This window comes from Lichenostomus cassidix, unplaced genomic scaffold (genome assembly GCF_008360975.1).
Source record: "Lichenostomus cassidix isolate B80296 unplaced genomic scaffold, HeHo_3.0 HiC_scaffold_741, whole genome shotgun sequence".
NCBI lineage: Eukaryota > Metazoa > Chordata > Aves > Passeriformes > Meliphagidae > Lichenostomus > Lichenostomus cassidix.
The window spans coordinates 1-18,956 of NW_028147400.1; the positions used below are offsets into that span (position 1 = coordinate 1).

Genomic DNA, 18,956 nt, shown 5'->3' on the forward strand with positions numbered 1-18,956 from the left:
TGTGACCCCACCTGTGCCCCAGTGTCCCCGCGGTGTCATCTCCAGGACCAGCTCTGGGCTGAGCGCCCGGAACACACGGTGCTCATCCAGCTGGTTGGTGGCCATGCACTGGTAGGTGCCAGAATGTCCCACATCGATGTCCCCAAGCTCCAGGAGGGGACCCTGGGCCACCCCCAGCCCGTCGCACAGCCAGGTGAAGGTGACAGGTGCTGAGCTCACCTGCACCGAGCAGCGCAGGGTCACGGGGTCACCTGCGTGCACCTGGAGTGCTGGGGGGCCAGGGGTGATGGTGGCATTGGCCACGGGTACTGCAGGGACAGAGACGGGGTTGAGGGAGCTGCACCAGCTGTGGGCAATGAGGATGGGATGGGTGGAATTGGGGATGCCGAGTTTGCGGTAAACCCCAGCCCGAGGGTCACTCTCACCCAGGACGGTGACCATCAATGGGTCACTCTCAGCCACGCTGTCCCTGTTGCTGACTCGGCACCAGTAGTGGCCACTGTCATTGTCGCCAACACTGAGCAACTCCAGGCAGGGACCAGTGGCCAGTGATGTCCCCGAGCCCTCCTGGTGCCAGGAGAAGGACAGGGGACCTGTCCCCGCAGCCACCGTGCAGCTCAGCACCCGGCTGTCACCCAATGCGACTTGTCCCCCGGGGGGCTGTGCTGACAGGGACACGCCAGATTCTGGGATCCCTGTGGGAGGGCACAGCAGGGGACAGTGAGGGACAGTGAAGGGAGGGTCAGAGAGGGGTGGGTGGACCCAAGTGAGGAAGAGGGGTGCCCAGAGATGGAGGGGGGCTTAGAAAGGGACCCCAGGGAGGGATGGGAGATTCAGGGCGGGGACACCCGGAGAGGGAAGGGCCAGCAGGGAGGAGTGTGGGGACCCAGATGGTGCTGGAGGGACCTGGGAAAGAATGGTGGGACCTTAGGGCAGTGGGGGCACCTGAGAGAAGGGTGGGTGGGCTCACGGTGGGATGAGGAAACCAGGGCAGGGGATATGGGGGAGCCGGGCAAGGATGGGAGGATCCGGGGAGGAACCCAGGAAGGGATGAGGAGACCCGGGCAGTGATGGGGAGACCCGGGCAGCGGGTCAGCGAGTGCTGGGGGTCTCCGGGCAGTGATGGGGGTCCCCAGTTGTGTCTGGGGTACCAGGGAGGCTGTGGGGTTGCCGTGCCCATCCCCGCACTCACTGCGCACCGTGACGCGGAGCCGGGCGCTGCTCTTCCGCACGGCCCCCCCCTCGGAGCGCACCTCGCAGCTGTAACTGCCCGAGTGGGAGACCCCCACGGCGGGCAGCAGGAGCTGCGGGGACCCCTGCGGGCCCCCCAGCAACTGCCCGTCCCGGTAGAAGAGGTGCAGGAGGGGGGCTCGGGGCCGCAGGGGGCTCGGGGTGCTGAGGCAGCTGAGATTCAGGGAGGACCCCTCGGTGGGCTCAGGGGGACCCTCCAGCTCCATCACCGGCACCGTGAAGAGCTCTGGAAAGGAGATGGGAGTGGAGATGATGATCCCGAGTGTGCTGGGTACAGGCTGTGGGGTGCCAAGCTGTGGGGCTGTCGGGGTTTTGGGGTGCTCACCATGCACTGTTACTGTCACCGGCTTCAACTACTCCGACACCGGTGACTTTGCGATGTTCACCAAGCCTCTGCGGCGGTAGTGACCACTGTGGTGCAGCTGCAGGGGGGACAGGGACAGCTCGGTCCCATGTATAGATGTCCCTACTTCCTCCTCCTCTCGGTAGAAGAATACTGAGGTGACAGGGGAGTTCTCCCTGACCCGGCAGCACAGTGTCACCGTGTCCCCCCTCAGCAGGGGCCACACTGGCACCTAGAGCACCAGCCAGTCTGGGGACAAGTGGGGACACATCACACCGGGATGTCCCGATGGCACCAGGAAGCCCTCACTGTGTCACCTCGAACACCCCAGGCATCCCCAATTTCAGCAGGGAAGTGCCCTTACCCTGGGATTCTCTGGGATGTCCCCATGTGCAGGAGACGGGCTCTGGTCACACCAGGGGGTGACCCAGGAAGCAGAGATCACCCAGAGCCCTCGGGGTCCCCGCAGGTGCCAGGCTGGGGACACAAATCCTCCTCACCATTTAATATGCTCACGGAGGGGCTGATCCCAGTGCCAGGTCTGTAACATGTGTAGGTGCCACTCCAATAGACAATCAAGTGGTCAGCTGCATTCTGCCAGCAGAGATGCCCATCCTTGTACCAGGTGGTGTCACCAGATGTCCCCGAGCCCTGGCAGGTCAGTGTCACTCTGTCCCACAACACCGCTGGTGTCCAGGAGGGTTCCACGAGGAGCTGGGTGGTCTGAGCACCTGCAGGTGACAGGGGACACCAGCCTGCCAGGGCCAGCACAGGGCTGGGGACAGCAGGATGGGGACATGCCATCTGCCTGAGGACTCATCAGCGAGGCTGAGGGTCTGGGCTGGAAGGGAGAAGGAAGAGGGCTGGGTGAGGGTGGCACCACGGGGACAGTGGCACCCGGGAGGTGTAGTGTGGCATTGTCCCCAAATTGTCCCGATGAGGACAGAGTGACATGATGTCGGAGTTTAGGGAAGGCCTGGAACTTTTCTCCATCACTGTTACGAAGCAACAAATAGTTGGGTGTTTAGAGCCATCAAGTCTTTTGAAAAAGACAAATGGTATGCTTGGGCAGGGCAGGGTAAGGGAAGAGCCGGCCCTTGGAACACTCTCTCTCGTGGTTCAGAAGCTGAGAGGAGAGGCTGCTCTTTGCTTTTCAGCTGCGACCAGAGGAAATCCAACTGTGCCCTGTTTTTTTCTTCTCCTGGCTGGGTGAGCTTTGATTCTACCTTTTTTTCCCACTGGGAAGTGCATGTTTCCCCAGGCTGCGTTTCCTTGCAGCAGCTGCCGGGAGAGTCCAGCTGTCTCTGCTGCCTGCCCCCCGCCCTCTGCCACACAAGGCTGCGGCGTCTGCTGTGACTGCAGAAATCCTTGCTACCTCACTAGCTAGCTGGGAGAGAGCCAGCTCCTACCCCTGCCGCCCTCCTTTTTGCCGCTCCGAGCTTCCCTGCCTGTTTTTTCAGCCTGCCCACCATTACCAGCTGCGTGAGGCTGACCTGACCCTGCGCCACAGCACCACCTGCAGCTGCTCGGGAGTCATTGCATCTGCCCTGCCCGACCAGGAGCTCAACAGCGCCCCTGCTGCTTGCAACCGTGATTACACCACATGGGAAAAGGCTCAGCAGCTCACAAGTCATCTGCCATTGGTTTCTGATTCTAGTTGTGGTTGCTATTATTGTTACTGCTTGTTTATAGATACTAGTAAAGAACTGATATTCCTTTTCCCATACCTTTGCCTGAAAGCCCTTGATTTTCAAAATTAAAATAATTCGGAGGGAGGGGAGAATCACATTCTCTGTCCTAAGGGAGGGTTCAACCTCTCTTAGCAGACACCTGTCTTTCAAACCAAGACACATGGATGTCTCAGGGACGGGGACACCACCGTCACCCCGTGCTCAGGCAGGACATGGGGACACTGTGGACACTCCAGACATGAGGACACCACGGCCACCCCGTGCTGGCACAGGTCACCCCCCACCAGCCCCACAGCACCTGTCCCCATATCCCGTCTGGACGGTCCTTGTCCCCTTGTTCCCTTGTCCCTGTCCCTGTCCCCACAGCTGCCCCAGCCCTATGGTGCCTCCCCACTCCCCCATTACTGTCCCCACCTTTCTGTCCCCTCTCTCCTGTCCCCACTGCCAGCCCACTACCCCAGTCACCCAGCCCGTGACCCCCCGAGGGGGGCAGGGTTGGGATTAGGGTGGGGAGGACTCCATCCCTGAGCACCATCAAGGGGAAAACGGACTCGATTTGGGGCAAATAATTGCATTTATTATCCATCAAAACAAAAAACAAGAAGTAAAATAAACCTGAAAAACTCCTTCCCCCCACCCGTCCCTCCTGAGCCGGGGGCTTCTCCAGGGCTGCGGGGTGTCCCTCATGTCCCCCGGGGTGTCCCTCTTGTCCCTTGGGGTGTCCCCATCACCCCCCACCAGCTCCGGCCATTTTGGGTCACGCTGCGCTGGTCCCGCACTGGTTTTCCCAAATCCATGGAGCTCAGAGGGACAGAGAGGTGGTGGCCACGGGCGGGGAGGGGACAGGGCCAGCTGCCGGCAGTTCCTGGTGGCCACGGGGAGGGGACAGGGCCAGCTGCCGGCAGCTAGGGAGTGGATGGGAAAGCCTCTGCGGATACTTGGAGCACTGGGAGGGGAAAGAGACCCCACATGGGACCTCCACACTGGTGGCCACCCCCTGTGTCCCACAGGAGCCAGAGGGGGACACGCACGAGGGGTGCCCAGGGGAGGGGATCTCCAGTGCCCCCAGTGTCCATAGTGCCTCCAGTGTCCCCAGTGTCACAGCACATTGTCGTAGATGTCACCAGAGTCCTGCTGTCGCCCGTGGGGTCCTGGCAGCTCCGCGTAGGTCACCTGGGGGGATGTGGCACGGGGGGGCCCTGCGAGAGGCAGTGGGGGGGGCGGGTGACACCCGTGGGTGACATGTCCCTGTCCCTGTCCCCGTCCCCATCCCCGTCCCTGTCCCTGTCCCTGTCCCTGTCCCCAACACCCGTACTCACCCTCTGCCCTCGCGGTGCTCACGACCTGGGTGTAAAGCACCTCCCCATCCTCCGGGGGGGCCGAGGGGTCCCTGTGGGGATAAGGGGGTAGCTGTGGCTGTGGCGCTGTGGGGTGGGGTAAAAGGGGGTCAGGACTGCAGCCTCCCCACTCACCTGTCTTGGGGCTTCCTGGTGGCTGCAAAAGAAAGAGGAGTGGGGTTGACAATGAGGTCCCTGGGGCCACTGAAACCTCCCAGGACCCTTGATTGCCCCCGGGCCTCCTAAGCATCCCTGAACCCCCAAAACCCCTGAACCACCCCAAAGCTCAAGATCCCCTGAGCGCCCAGAGCTCCCAAATACAGCGGAAAGGGGAGATCTCCCAATTCCCGCAGGACCCCAGAAAAAACCCAAAATCCCAACACCACCTCAAACCCCACAGGAGCTTAGCTAAGGTCACTGGGGGCTCAGCTCCACCCAAGGAAGAGGCAGTGGGTGCTGCACATCGCTCTCCTACTCTGGGGGGCTTTCCACCCCTGCCCATCCCCCAGTGTCACCCACCCGTGCGGTGCCACCGGCGCCAGCCCAGGATGGCAGCCAGGAGCAGAACCAGGAGCAACAGGGAACCACCAACCCCTGCGGCCACTGCTGGGGACAGAGAAGGACACATTGAGGTCACAAAGAACCTCAAAGGTTCTGCACTCCCCATGACCCCGTATGACCCCCACCTGTGACACCTGTGCCCCAGTGTCCCCGCAGTGTCACCTCCAGGACCAGCTGTGGGCTGTGCGCCCGGAACACACGGTGCTCATCCAGCTGGTTGGTGGCCACGCACTGGTAGGTGCCAGAATGTCCCACATCGACGTCCCCAAGCTCCAGGAGGGGACCCTGGGCCACTTCATGCCCATTGTGCAGCCAGGTGAAGGTGACAGGTGCTGAGCCCACCTGCACCGAGCAGCGCAGGGTCACGGGGTCACCTGTGTGCACCTGGAGTGCCGGGGGGCCAGGGGTGATGGTGGCATTGGCCACGGGCACTGCGGGGACAGAGACGGGGCTGAGGCTGGGGGAGGGGCTGGCAACAGGTTTGGGTGGAGGGGATGGAGGGAAATGAGGGCAGGATGGGGGATGCCGTGTTTGGGGTCACCCCCAGCCCGAGGGTCCTGGTCACCCAGGACAGTGACAATCAATGGGTCACTTTCAACCGTGTTGTCTCCGTCGCTGACCCGTCACTGGTAGTGGCCACTATCATTGTCCCCAACCTTGCTGAGCTCCAGGCGGAGCCAATGCCCAGTGGCGTCCCCAAGCCCTCCCAGTGCCAGGAGAAGGACAGAGGACCTGTCCCCACGGCCACCGTGCAGCTCAGCACCAGGCTGTCACCCAGTGCTACCTGTCCCCCGGGGAGGCTGTGCTGACAGGGACACCCCTCATACTGGGATCCCTGTGGGGGGACATGGGTGTGATGGGGACATGAGGAGGGGAGGGAGGAGATGTAGGAGAGGGTGGAGGAGACCCGAGTGGGTGAGAAAGGGAGTGGTGGGAGATTCAGGGATGGGAGACATGGAAAGGGATACAGGGGACCCCGGAGAGGGGTGAGGGGATGCAGACAGGGGTGGTGCAACCTGGGGACAGTGGGGGGACCTCCAGTCGGACTGGGTGTCCCCAGTTGTGTCTGGGCGACCCGGGAGGCTGTCAGGGAAGGATGGGGGTCCCCAGGCGGTGATGGGAGATGGGAATGGTGACCCCAAAGCCACTGGGGAGAGGCTGTGGGGATGTCGGGGTGGCGGCTGTGGGGTGCTCACCATGCACTGTCACTGTCACTGTCACTGGCTTAGACTCTGACACCAGTGATGTTCCGAAGCTCACCCAGCCCTTGCAGCGATAGCTGCCACTGTGGTTCAGCTGCAGGGGGGACAGGGACAGCTCGGTCCCATTGACGGCCCAGCCCAGTTCCTCCTCCTCGCGGTAGAAGGACACCGAGGTGACAGGGGAGTTCTGCCAGCCCCGGCAGCGCAGTGTCACAGTGTCCCCCTCCAGCAGCGGCCGCGCTGGCACCTGCAGCACCAACGAGTCTGGGGACAAGTGGGGAGACGTCACACCAGCATGTCCCAATGGATCTGGGACCCCCCACTCTGTCACCTCCAACACCTCAGGGGTCCCCAATTCCAGGAGGGAAGTCCTCTCACATTGGGATGTTCTGGGATGTCCCCATGTGCAGGACACAGGCTCTGGTCACACCAGGGGGTGACCCAGGAAGCAGAGCCCACCCAGAGCCCTCAGGGTGCCAGGCTGGGGACACAAACCTCCCTCACCGTCTGAGACCCTCACGGAGGGGCTGCGCCCAGTGCCGGGTTTGTCACACATGTAGGTGCCACTCTTGGAGACAGTGAAGCTGGCAGGTGCATTCGGCCACCAGCGCTGCCCATCCTTGTACCAGGTGGTGCCATTGGTTGTCCCCGAACCCTGACAGGTCAGTGTCACTCTGTCCCACAGCACCGCTGGTGTCCAGGGGGGATCCACGAGGAGGTGGGTGGTCTGAGCACCTGCAGGTGACAGGGGACACCAGACTGCCAGGACCAGTGTGTGGCTGGGGAGAACAGGGTGGGGACATGGCATCCCTTGGCGACTCACCAGTGAGGCTGAGGGTCTGGACTGGAAGGGAGAAAGGACAGGGCTGGGTCAGGACAGCGACACCCAGGGCACAGGGTGTCCCCAAATTGTCCCCATAGGGGCACCAGAGTGGTACAGAGGTTTCAGGGATGGGGACACTGTGGCCACCCCAGGCTGATGCAGGACATGGGACACAGGTCACTGCTACCAGGCCCCAAAGCTCTTGTCCCCACCACCCCATGTGCCTGTCCTCTTGTCCCTGTCCCTTCCATCCCTTGTCCCCTTGCTCTGTCCCACACCTGCCCCAGTCTCATGCTGCCTGTCCCCACATTCCTGTCCCCCCGTTCCTGTTCCACTTTTCCTGTTCCCCTGTTCCTGTCCCCACAGCCACTCCACAACCTAGTCACACCAGTCTCTCCCCCCAAGAACTGTCTCTACTAGCATTGGGGACTTCAGAGATCCCACAGCCCCCCTGTGCCCCCTACCCACTGCTCTCTGCCTCACCAGGGCCATCCCTGGGCTGTCACCCCTGTGCCCAGGGCACTCACCCCACAGCAGCAGTGCCACCTTCCCAGCCATCCCGCTGTCCCCGGCCATCCAGGCTGGCTGTGACACACTGCCGGGGCCACCTGTCCCTGTTGGTGGCTCTTGGGCCGAAGGGGAAGGAAACGAGGTCACATCTCTTACTCAGGCGTGTTTGACACATGGTGGGGGCAGAGTGGGGACAGGCTGGCCACAAGCTGGGGGCAGGGTGGGGACATGGCAGGGATATGGTGGGACAGGCTGGGGACATGGCAAGACACCGGATTCCCACGACTGGGGACACAAGGGATGTGTAGAGCCAAAGATGGAGTTCCCAGTGGGATGGAGGTCCTGGGGGAATCACAGTCCTGGGGGAAGGGAGGGTGCAGGGGATGGAATCAAGGGGAGGGGACTCCTCGGCAATGGGGGTCCTGGGCCATGGAGACCCTGGGCAATGGCAGTGCCAGGCTGGGGGGACATAGGGAATGGGGGTGCCATGGTTGGGTTCCCAGGGCAATGGGGGTGCCAGGGATGGGCAGTGGCTGGGTGGGCATGTGGGTCACAGCTCCTGCACTGGGTGCCTCAGATGTTGGGGTGACCCAGGGCCCAGCACAGCCCCCTCAGGCTCTTCATGGCCTGGGGGTCACCCCAGGGGGATTCCGAGGGTATCTGGCTCTGTGCCCCCTCCCCCACCCAGGCGCTTTTTCCTTTCTTTATTTCCATTTCTTCCCTTTTCCCCTCAATTTCACACTGCCCGAATTCCTGTCTCAGCGATCTCAGGGAGCTCCTGAGCAGGGATCGGGTTTGGGTGACCCTAAGGAGCGGGAGAAGGGAGTTCAGGAAGGATTGGGGGCTGTGGGGGATGGGGGTGTCCGACTGTGCCCCCCAACACTCTCACTTTCCCTTTCCTGCAGCAAAAGGAAGAAAATTGAATTTATCAACCATCGAATCAGAGCTGAAGAATGAGAAGTGAAACACACCTTAAACACACATTCCCCTCTCAGGCACTTCTCCAACGTGGGTTTCACAAGGGCTCACAGCACCCTTCGGGCATCCCCTACTGCACCGGGGGCTCCTGCAGGGCTGCAGGGAGGTCTCTGCTCCCCGGGGACACCACGGGCTCCAGGGAATCTCCACTCAGGCACCCGGAGCCCCTCGTTCCCTTCGTTCCTCCCTGTGCTCGCTTTGGGCACCGGGGGGCACCGGGCAGGGCTGCGGCGGGGCTGGGCTGGACTCGGGGGACATTTCAGGCTGTCCCCGGCTCCATCCCGGGGCTCTCGGGGCTCTCGGTGCAGCTGCGAGGGAACCAGTCTGGAAATGCCCCAATTGATCATTTTGTCACCCTCCCCAGGGGACTGAGAGAGCCCCAAAAATCCTGCAAATCCCTCACGGATCTTCTCGACAGCCTGACCTGGATCCATCTCCTTCCCGAGCTGAACAGACAGAGCTGAACAAACAAACCACTTTTTTCCCTGTTTAATAAAAAAGCTGCAGTTTGGGTGCAACAAGAGGGAAAAGGTTCCTGTGCCCCCCTGGGGCTGGGAGGGTGAATGGGCAGTCATGGCCGGAGCCCCCCTCACCTGTCCTGGGACTTCCTGGAGGCTGCAGGGAAAAGGGGAGGAGGTGACTGAGGGGTCCCTGAGATCCCTGAACCTTCCTGGCACCTCGGGAGCTCCAACCACCCACGGGACCCCAAATCCCCACGGGACCCTCAAATCCCCACTGCAGCCCCGATTCCCACAGGACACTGATTCCCCCCTGGACCCCAGGAACTCCTGAACCCCATGAAGTTCTGCACGACTGCACTGTCCCCAGTGCTCCCGACCCCCCTGAGCCCCAAGCCCGGCAGGGAGGAAAAACCCCAACTCTCTCCAGGACCCCCATGGCCACCCCACTGTCACCCACCCGGGCGGTACCACCAGTGACAGCCCCCGATGACAGCCAGGAGCAGCACCAGGAACAGGAGGGTCCTGCTGACGTTCACAGCCACTGCAGGGGACAGATGGGTCATGAGGGTCACCACTCACCTCAGGAGGCTTGCACCCCCCAGTGACCCCGTGTGACCCCACCTGCGCCCCAGTGTCCCTGCAGTGCCACCTCCAGGGCCAGCTCTGGGCTGAGCGCCCGGAACACGCGGTGCTCATCCAGCTGGTTGGTGGCCACACACTGGTAGATGCCAGAATGTCCCACATCGATGTCCCCGAGCTCCAGGAGAGGACCCTGGGCCACCTCTAGCCCATCATGCAGCCAGGTGAAGGTGACAGGTGCTGAGCCCACCTGCACCGAGCAGCGCAGGGTCACGGGGTCACCTGTGTGCACCTGGAGTGCCGGGGGGCCAGGGGTGATGGTGGCATTGGCCACGGGCACTGCAGGGACAGAGACGGGGCTGAGGGAGCTGCACCAGCTGTGGGGCAATGAGGATGGGATGGGTGGGATTGGGAATGCCATGTTTGGGGTCACCCCCAGCCCGAGGGTGTCGCTCACCAAGAACAGTGACATTCAGTGTGGGACTCTCAGCCACACTCTCTCCGTCGCTGACCCGGCACTTGTAGTGGCCACTGTCATTCTTCATAACCTTGCTCAGCTCCAGTTTAGGGCCAGTGCCCAGCAGTGTCCCCGAGCCCTCCCGGTGCCAGGAGAAGGACAGGGGACCTGTCCCCGCGGCCACGGTGCAGCTCAGCACCAGGCTGTCACCAAGTGCCACCTGTCCCCCAGGGGGCTGTGCCGACAGAGACACCCCCGAGAGTGGGACATCTGTGGGGGACATGGGTGTGATGGGGACATGAGGAGGGGAGGGAGGAGATGTAGGAGAGGATGGAGGAGAGCCGAGTGGGTGAGAAAGGGAGCGGTGGGAGATCAGGGAGGGGAGAGCTGCAGGGGGATGCAGGGGATGAGGGGATGCAGACAGGGGTGGTGAGACCTGGGGACACTGTGGGGACCTCCAACAGGGTTGGGTGACCCGGGAGGCTGTCGGGGAAGCATGGGTGTCCCCAGGCGGTGATGGGAGATGGGGACAGTGACCCCAAGGCCGCTGGGGAGAGGCTGTGGGGATGCCGGGGTGGTGGCTGTGTGGTGCTCACCATGCACTGTCACTGTCACCAGATTCGACTCCTGCGACACCAGTGACGTTCCGAAGCTCACCAAGCCCTTGCAGCGATAGCTGCCGCTGTGGTTCAGCTGCAGGGGGGACAGGGACAGCTCGGTCCCATTTACAGACCTCCCCAGTTCCTCCTTCTCGCGGTAGAAGGACACCGAGGTGACAGGCTGGTTCTGCATTCCCCGGCAGCGCAGTGTCACCGTGTCCCCCTCCCGCAGCGGCCGCGCTGGCACCTGCAGCACCAGCCAGTCTGGGGACAAGTGGGGACACATCACACCGGCATGTCCTGATGGCACTGGGACCCCCACTGTGTCACACACAGAGCACCAGGGGATCCCCAATTCCAACAGAGGGGTCCCATGGCACTGGGATGCTCTGGGATGTCCCCGTGCAGGGGACAGGCTCTTGTCACACCATGGGTGTGACCCAGGAAGCAGAGCTCACCCAGAGCTCTCAGGGTCCCCGCGGGTGACAGGCTGGGGACACCAAACTCCCTCACCGTTTGAGATGCTCACGGAGGGGCTGAACCCTGTGCAGGCTCGGTGACAATTATAGGTGCCACTCACAGCGACAGTGTAGTGGCCAGCTGCAGTCTGCCCCCAGAGCTTCCCATCCCTGAACCAGGTGGTGACACCGGATGTCCCCAAGCCCTGGCAGGTCAGTGTTACTCTGTCCCACACCACCGCTGGTGTCCAGGGGGGATCCACGAGGAGCTGGCTGGTCTGGGCACCTGTGGGTGACAGGGGACACCAGCCTGCCAGGGCCAGCGCAGCGCTGGGGACAGCAGGGCAGGGACATGGCATCCCTTGGGGACTCACCAGCGAGGCTGAGGGTCTGGGCTGGAAGGGAGAAGGAAGAGGGCTAACTGGAGGTGCCACCTCGGAGACAGTGTCAACCGGGAGGTGTAGTGTGGCATTGTCCCCAAACTGTCCCCGTGGGGACAGCCGTGTGACACGGATGTCTCGGGGATGGGAACACCACGGCCACCCCGTGCTGGCACAGCTCACCCCACCTGCCCCACAGCACCTGACCCCATATCCCATCCTGGTGGTCCCTGTCCCCTTGTTCCCCTGTCCCTGTCCCTGCACCCCTGTGTCCCTGCCCCTGTCCTCACACCCGCCCCAGCCCCATGGTCCCTCCCCACACCCGTGTCCCCCATTATTGCCCTCATCTTTCTGTCCCTTCTCACCTGTCCCCACGGCCACTCCACAACCATGGTCACCCCCACGGACTGGCTCTGCTGGCTTTGGGGACTTCAGGGGACCCCACAGCCGCCCTGTGCCCCCTCCCCACCGCTCTCTGCCTCACCAGGGCCATCCCTGGGCTGTCACCCCTGTGCCCAGGGCACTCACCCCACAGCAGCAGTGCCACCTTCCCAGCCATCCCGCTGTCCCCGGCCATCCAGGCTGGCTGTCACACACTGCCGGGGCCACCTGTCCCTGTTGGTGGCTGTTGGGCCGAAGGGGAAGGAAATGAGGTCACTCCTCATCCCCACGAGAACCTGGCACATGGTGGGGGCAGGGTGGCCACAAGCTGGGGACATGGTGGGGACATGGCAGGGGACATGGTGGGACAGGCTGGGGACATGCTGGGACAGGCTGGGGACATGCTGGGACACGGGGCTTTGACGATTTGGGACACAGGAGCTCAGCAGAGTCAAAGATTGAGGTCCCAGAGCAATGGGAGTCCTGGGGGAAGGGAGGGTGCAGGGGATGGAATCAAGGGGAGGGGGCTCCTCGGCAATGGGGGTCCTGGGCCATGGAGACCCTGGGCAATGGCAGTCCCAGGCTGGGGGGACATAGGGAATGGGGGTGCCATGGTTGGGTTCCCAGGGCAATGGGGGTGCCAGGGATGGGCAGTGGCTGGGTGGGCATGTGGGTCACAGCTCCTGCACTGGGTGCCTCAGATGTTGGGGTGACCCAGGGCCCAGCACAGCCCCTCGGGCTCCTCATGGCCTGGGGGTCACTCCGGGGGGATTCTGGGGTGCTCCGGCTCTGTGCTTCCCCCTCTTCCTCTCCCAGGGGCTTTTTCCTCTCTTTATTTCCATTTCTTCCCTTTTTCCCCTCAATTTCACACTGCCCCAATTCCCGGCTCGGCGATCCCGGGGAGCTCCTGAGCAGGGATCGGGTTTGGGTGACCCTGAGGAGGGGGAGAAGGGAGTTCAGGGAGGGTTGGGGGGGTGTGGGGGATGGGGGTGTCCGGCTGTGCCTCCCAACACTTTCACTTTCCCTTTCCCGCAGCAGAAGGAAGAGGCTGTTTGTGCTCAGAGTCATCCGGGGAGTGACAGGTTCTGTCCTGGGGGACCTGTCCCACGGGACCCCCAAATCCCCACTGCAGCCCTGATTCCCACAGGACACTGATTCCCCCCTGGACCCCAGGAACACCTGAACCCCATGAAGTTCTGCAGCACCACAGTGTCCCCAGTGCTCCCGACCCCCTGAGCCTCTGAGCCCCAAGTCCGGCAGGGAGAGTAAACTCCCAAACTCTCATAGGATCCCTGAAAGATCCCCCAACATCTAAGGATGACCCCCCAACACCACCCAGGACGCCCAGCCAAGGTCACTGGGGGCTCTGTTTCCCCCAGCTCAGGAGCTCTGGGTGCTGCCCTAAAGAGAAACGACGAGAGGGAACTCACGGCAGTCTCAATATGAGATATAAAGTAAGCTCCATTTTATTTCACCAAACGAGAGACTTATATACTGTTACAGAAGTTACTATTCATAGATACACACACACACCTGCAGTCTGTTCTCACACATTCAGGGATCCTCCTGTTAACTCCCTTATTCTTTTCTCATAACACTTCTGACTCCCTAATCTTTCTCATGACATTCTTCGCACAGAACATTCTCAAGCAAACAAACCACTGTAGCTTGTTGGAATTTTACTGAGGCCTGAGAATTCTGTTAGCATAAGTTTTGCTGGAAAACTGCGTTTTCCAACAGTTCCCCCGTTTCGCTTGTGAGAACAGATGTTGTCTGTTATCAGATTAATTTGCTTAGCTATAAGTAATTCTTATTATTAGAATTGTTATAAATTTACCTAAGGAAATTTCACTAGTTATTTAAATATGTTGCCATGGTCTAGAAATTGTCATTGCTGAAAACATTCACTTCACAGGTAAAGCTTGGAGAACCTTTCCCGGGTAAGGACTCCAAGTTTACTTGGAAGAAGGTTTAGCTCTTATAAACTCAATTTGGTAAATGAAAATTAATTGATCACATTTTGATGCAAAACACTTTGGACTCATGGCATGTTTCCCAGCCAGTTAGAACCAAAGCTTGGGCAGAGCTTAGGTGCTAAGTGGAAGGGTTTTCTTAGAACATCTTATAAACAAGCTTTGATTAATATCAATAAGGAGAGTATCTTAACATGTTACCACTTTTGTAGATAGCTATATAAGGTGAGATGAAATATTTGAAAACAGTGGATATTATCATTTGACTTTAACTAAGAAAAATAAAACTGCAAAGCTTTTGTGAATAATAATATAAACTAACAAATTTAAAACTTAAAATTAATATCACTAAAAATGAATAAAACTTAATCTTAATAAATCTTATTTTAAACTAACAAATTGGATTTAACTACAATGGAATTTAAAATTGATATTACCTTAACAACTTAACTCTAACAAAATTTAAAACTTAACAGAATTTAAAATTAACATCACTAATATTACTTAACAGAATTTTAACTTTAACAGAACTTACAACTTAATAGAATTTAAATTCACTATTACTTAACTTTAACAGAATCTATGCTTAATCAAAAGTACTTAACAGGTAGTTTAAACTATTCAGTATAACTTCACTCACAGGTTTTCATTCACACATTAAAACTCTCAAGAAATCAAAATCACATTCTCATCAATCACAGGCTTCATCTACATATTAAAGCATTCAACACACTCTCAGTAGGCCTACAATATTCACACATACACACAAATGCTTTAGCAAAATTCAACTTTTGTTCACGGCTTTTAGTATTCAAGGTGTTATTTTTTTTTATCAGGATAATATCTTGTTACAATGCTTCTTTATTAGTAAATTACTGGAAATAGGTTTTGGTTTGTTGGTCAATACGTGGCAATGGATGTTTCACCCTGCCAAGCGAATAATTAGAGGTTTTGGAGAGAACAGCTGGAGAACGTGTTCAAAGATTTGTTTCTGAAGCTAGAGAGCGCGGTGGGATCGCTGCCGCCATGGGGAACGACGTGGACGTGATTCCCGAGCGGGAGATGAAGGATCTCCAGTTCAGAGCACTGAAGAAGATTCGCATCTTTGAAACTCTTAAAAGTTCTCCGTGATTACAAAAGAAACAACTCCATCCTGTATCAAACTGCTGTTTTGCTGGCAACGCTGTTGGTTAGTTCTGGTTCGCTGCTGAGGTTGCCAATCATTTCCTCATCCTTGGGGAGGAGTAGAGTTTAGGGTTTCACCACAGACGTTACAGTTGGGGCAGTGAAGGAGGCGTGGATGGCTCGCGGCTCCGCCCACCGGGGCACCCTCTGGGACTTCCGCTCTGGTTGTCATTCAGCCGGAAACCACGGCTGGAGCAACTTCTGTCACAGGTCTCCTTTGTGTGGCGTGCCGGCGGCGCGCAGTGAGGGGTAGGGGCCGCCACTGGTTTTGGTCTTTGTTTCTGCAAGCTTCTGTGCTGTGAGTATCTCTGTTGCAGCGGGAACACCAAACATTTTCGTTACAGTTCTTTCTTATATGTTCCTCACTCCCGCATCGGTAACATCGGGATGATTTCTGGTTACTCTGTTTCTTTACCCGCGATATCTGAGCTCGTTCTAACAAAGCATTCAGTTGTTCTGGCAAAAGTTCAACAGTGACTCTCTCAAACAAAGCAGCTAAGATGTTTTTCGTTGTAAAATTGCCAAGCTCTGTGATACATTGAGACAGGAACAGATTTTTCATCCAATCGAGTAACTTTGTTTTCTCGGCTGTCGGCAGCGGCACGGCGTGCTCTCTCTCCCCCCCCCTCCCTGGCGGGGGGGGTTTCCCCGGCTGCTGTGCCGCGGCCGAAGTTTTACGCATATCAAAAGCGGCACAGTAACTCACAGGTTTTTCTCTGCTCAATGCGGGTACTATGTCCTGTGCCGTGAGCCAGGCAAGGTTTTGCTTTGTGGCATGTATTTGTAAGCAGGCTACAACTTTACTCCATGGTTTGCCAAGCTTTCTTGCTATTTTATCACAGTCCAAAAGCAAAACAGCTCCGTAATTCAACCACTCTCCTACACTGAATACTGTAATAGGATTTGTAAAAAATCCATAAGCTTGTCCTACCACTATCAGGCCCATTAAGTGTGATAGGCCATTTTTACCGAGTCCGTGCTTTTCTAAAAAGCATAACAATAAAATTTGGGCTACCTCTGATTCCATTTTGGTCCAGCTGGTTTTCAGGGTCCTGGTCAACACCGTCTAAGCACTCTATTGAAGCTCGCAGTTGCCAGAGTTCGTGCAGTTCACCGAAGTGTAGCCCTCACGGTAGGCAGGTCCTATTCGGCCTGTGTCTGCAGGATCTTCCCCGGTTCGGGCGAAGATTTTGACACACCATCGCTGCACGCTTCGGCGCCTCTCCGTTCCCGCCGCTCTCAGAAGCAAGGTTGTAAAACTCCGCTGTTAGGGTCCGTAGTCGTCGGAGTCACCATTTAAAGAGAAACGACGAGAGGGAACTCACAGCACTCTCAATATGAGATATAAAGTAAGCTCCATATTATTTCATCAAACGAGAGACTTATATACTGTTACAGAAGTTACTATTCACAGATACACACACACACCTGCAGCTGTTCTCACACATTCAGGGATCCTCCTGTTAACTCCGTTATTCCTTTCTCATAACACTTCTGACTCCCTAATCTTTCTCATGACATTCTTCGCACAGAACATTCTCAAGCAAACAAACCACTGTAGCTTGTTGGAATTTTACTGAGGCCTGAGAATTCTGTTAGCATAAGTTTTGCTGGAAAACTGCGTTTTCCAACACTGCCCCATCTCTCCCCACACTCTCGGGGTTTCCCCTCACTCCAAGACCCCCAAACCCCGCATTGTCACCCACCTGGGCGGTGCCACCAGTGACAGCCCCCGATGACAGCCAGGAGCAGCACCAGGTGCAGGAGGGTCCTGCTGACATTTACAGTCACTGCTGGGGACACAGGGGGACACTGAGATCACCCGGAACCCCGGGAGTCCTCAACTCCCCGTGACCCCATGTGACCCCACCTGTGCCCCAGTGTCCCCACGGTGTCACCTCCAGGGCCAGCTCTGGGCTGATTGCCAGGAACACACGGTGCTCATCCAGCTGGTTGGTGGCCACGCACTGGTAGGTGCCAGAATGTCCCACATCGATGTCCCCAAGCTCCAGGAGGGGACCCTGGGCCACCTCCTGCCCATCGCGCAGCCAGGTGAAGGTGACAGGTGCTGAGCCCACCTGCACCGAGCAGCACAGGGTCACAGGGTCACCTGTGTGCACCTGGAGTGCCGGGGGGCCAGGGGTGATGGTGGCATTGGCCACGGGCACTGCGGGGACAGAGACGGGGTGGTGGGTGGGGGAGGGGCTGGAACACGGTGTGGGGGGAGAGAAACGGGGGGGGCATGTGGATATCATGGTTGGGGTCACCCCCAGCTCGAGAGTCCCACTCACCCAGGACGGTGATATTCAGTGTGGGGCTTTCGGCCATGCTGTCCCTATTCCTGGCCCGACACTGGTAGTGACCACTGTCATTCTTGCCAATGCTGCACAGCTCCAGGTGGGGGACAGTACCCAGTGGTCTCCCCGAGCCCTCCCGGTGCCAGGAGAAGGACAGAGGACCTGTCCCCGCGGCCACCGTGCAGCTCAGCACCAGGCTGTCACCCAGTGCCACCTGTGCCCCGGGGGGCTGTTCCGACAGGGACACCCCTGACACTGGGATCCCTGTGGGGGGACATGGGTGTGATGGGGACATGAGGAGGGGAGAGAGTAGATGTAAGAGATGGTGGAGGGGACCCCAGGCAGGGGTGAGGGGTTGCAGACAGGAGCGGTGCGACCTGGGGACACCGGAGGGACCTCCAATAGGGCTGGGAGTCACCAGCTGGCGCTGGGGTACCCAGGGAGGCTGTAGGGGTTGCCGTGCCCATCCCCGCACTCACTGCGCACCGTGACGCGGAGCCGGGCGCTGCTCTTCCGCACGGCCCCCCCCTCAGAGCGCACCTCGCAGCTGTAACTGCCCGAGTGGGAGACCCCCACGGCGGGCAGCAGGAGCTGCGGGGACCCCTGCGGGCCCCCCAGCAACTGCCCGTCCCGGTAGAAGAGGTGCAGGAGGGGGGCTCGGGGCCGCAGGGGGCTGGGGGTGCTGAGGCAGCTGAGATTCAGGGGGGACCCCTCGGTGGGCTCGGGGGGACCCTCCAGCTCCAGCACCAGCACCGAGAAGAGCTCTGGGAAGGAGATGGGATATGGTGGATAATGATGTCCAGTCTATTGGGGAGGGGCTGTGGGGCTGTGGGGTGTAATCTGTGAGGTGTGGGGATATCAGGGTATCACAGTTCCGTTTGTGGGGTGCTCACCGTGCACTGCCACTGTCACCAGGTTCGACTGCACCCACTGTGTCAGCTCATTGCTCACCCAGCCCCTGCAGTGGTAGCTGCCACTGTGGTGCAGCTGCAAAGGGGACAGGGACAGTTCGGTCCCATTGAGGGGTCCAGTCAGATCCTTCCAGTTCTTGTAAAATCGCACAATCGTGACAAAATCATCCTTCCTGACTCGGCAGTGCAGTATCATGGTGTCCCCCTCCAGCAACACCCATGCTGGCATCTGCAACACCAATGAGTCTGGGGGACAGGAGGGTCCTGTCACACCACAGGGTTCACCACGGGGTCTCAATGGCACTGGGAGGCACCAAGGGTCCCCCATTGCAGCACGGGTGTCCCCTTGCACTGGGATGCTCTGGGATGTCCCCATCTGCAAGAGATTGGCTCTCGTGACACGAGGGAGGTGACCCAGGAAGCAGAGCTCACCCAGAGCCCTCGGGGTCCCCACAGGTGTCAGGCTGGGGACACAAACCTCCCTCACCATTTAAGATTCTCATGGCAGAGCTGCGCCTGGCGCCAGGTCTGTCACATCTGTAGGTTCCTTTCTCTGTCACAAGGAACTGATCCCTTTCC

The 18,956-nt window shown here is 58.9% G+C and overlaps 3 protein-coding genes and 1 long non-coding RNA gene across 4 annotated transcripts; all 4 read right to left on the reverse strand.

Annotated features, from left to right (window-relative positions):
• Positions 1 to 11: 11 nt before the first annotated feature.
• On the reverse strand, positions 12 to 1,457 carry LOC146423247 (Fc receptor-like protein 2; the record flags this gene model as incomplete). The annotated part of the gene is made up of 3 exons (XM_085044984.1): positions 1,193 to 1,457; positions 426 to 695; positions 12 to 308 (listed from the first exon to the last, which is right to left on the reverse strand). Coding segments are annotated over exons 1-3 (832 nt in total), but the record flags the coding sequence as incomplete, so codon positions are not given.
• Positions 1,458 to 3,840: 2,383 nt separating this feature from the next.
• On the reverse strand, positions 3,841 to 4,679 carry LOC146423248 (uncharacterized). The gene is made up of 2 exons (XR_014847608.1): positions 4,605 to 4,679; positions 3,841 to 4,484 (listed from the first exon to the last, which is right to left on the reverse strand). It is a non-coding gene; the product is annotated as an uncharacterized LOC146423248 (long non-coding RNA).
• Positions 4,680 to 5,940: 1,261 nt separating this feature from the next.
• On the reverse strand, positions 5,941 to 12,250 carry LOC146423249 (Fc receptor-like protein 4). The gene is made up of 10 exons (XM_085044985.1): positions 12,159 to 12,250; positions 11,625 to 11,645; positions 11,306 to 11,536; positions 10,790 to 11,056; positions 10,194 to 10,463; positions 9,827 to 10,075; positions 9,615 to 9,698; positions 7,209 to 7,229; positions 6,890 to 7,120; positions 5,941 to 6,649 (listed from the first exon to the last, which is right to left on the reverse strand). Exons 1-10 carry the CDS (start codon positions 12,205 to 12,207, stop codon positions 6,270 to 6,272), a joined length of 1,803 nt encoding a protein of 600 aa, XP_084901111.1. The 5' UTR covers positions 12,208 to 12,250; the 3' UTR covers positions 5,941 to 6,269.
• A 3,994-nt stretch (positions 12,251 to 16,244) lies between these two features.
• LOC146423250 (Fc receptor-like protein 6) lies at positions 16,245 to 18,573 on the reverse strand. Its single transcript, XM_085044986.1, has 5 exons — positions 18,360 to 18,573; positions 17,946 to 18,230; positions 17,040 to 17,336; positions 16,876 to 16,962; positions 16,245 to 16,405 (listed from the first exon to the last, which is right to left on the reverse strand). Exons 1-5 carry the CDS (start codon positions 18,571 to 18,573, stop codon positions 16,245 to 16,247), a joined length of 1,044 nt encoding a protein of 347 aa, XP_084901112.1.
• Positions 18,574 to 18,956: the final 383 nt, after the last annotated feature.

Coding starts and splice junctions, on each gene's coding strand:
- LOC146423250 (XM_085044986.1), bottom strand. CDS start 18,573: ATGATACTGCACTGCCGAGTCAGGAAGGATGATTTTGTCACGATTGTG. Junction 18,231..18,359: donor GGTGACAGTGGCAGTGCACG/GTGAGCACCCCA, acceptor TCTCCTTCCCAG/AGCTCTTCTCGGTGCTGGTG. Junction 16,963..17,039: donor GTGGGGACACTGGGGCACAG/GTGGGGTCACAT, acceptor CTGTGTCCCCAG/CAGTGACTGTAAATGTCAGC.
- LOC146423249 (XM_085044985.1), bottom strand. CDS start 12,207: ATGGCCGGGGACAGCGGGATGGCTGGGAAGGTGGCACTGCTGCTGTGG. Junction 7,121..7,208: donor CCAGACCCTCAGCCTCACTG/GTGAGTCGCCAA, acceptor TGTCACCTGCAG/GTGCTCAGACCACCCACCTC. Junction 6,650..6,889: donor CTCCGTGAGGGTCTCAGACG/GTGAGGGAGGTT, acceptor ACTTGTCCCCAG/ACTCGTTGGTGCTGCAGGTG.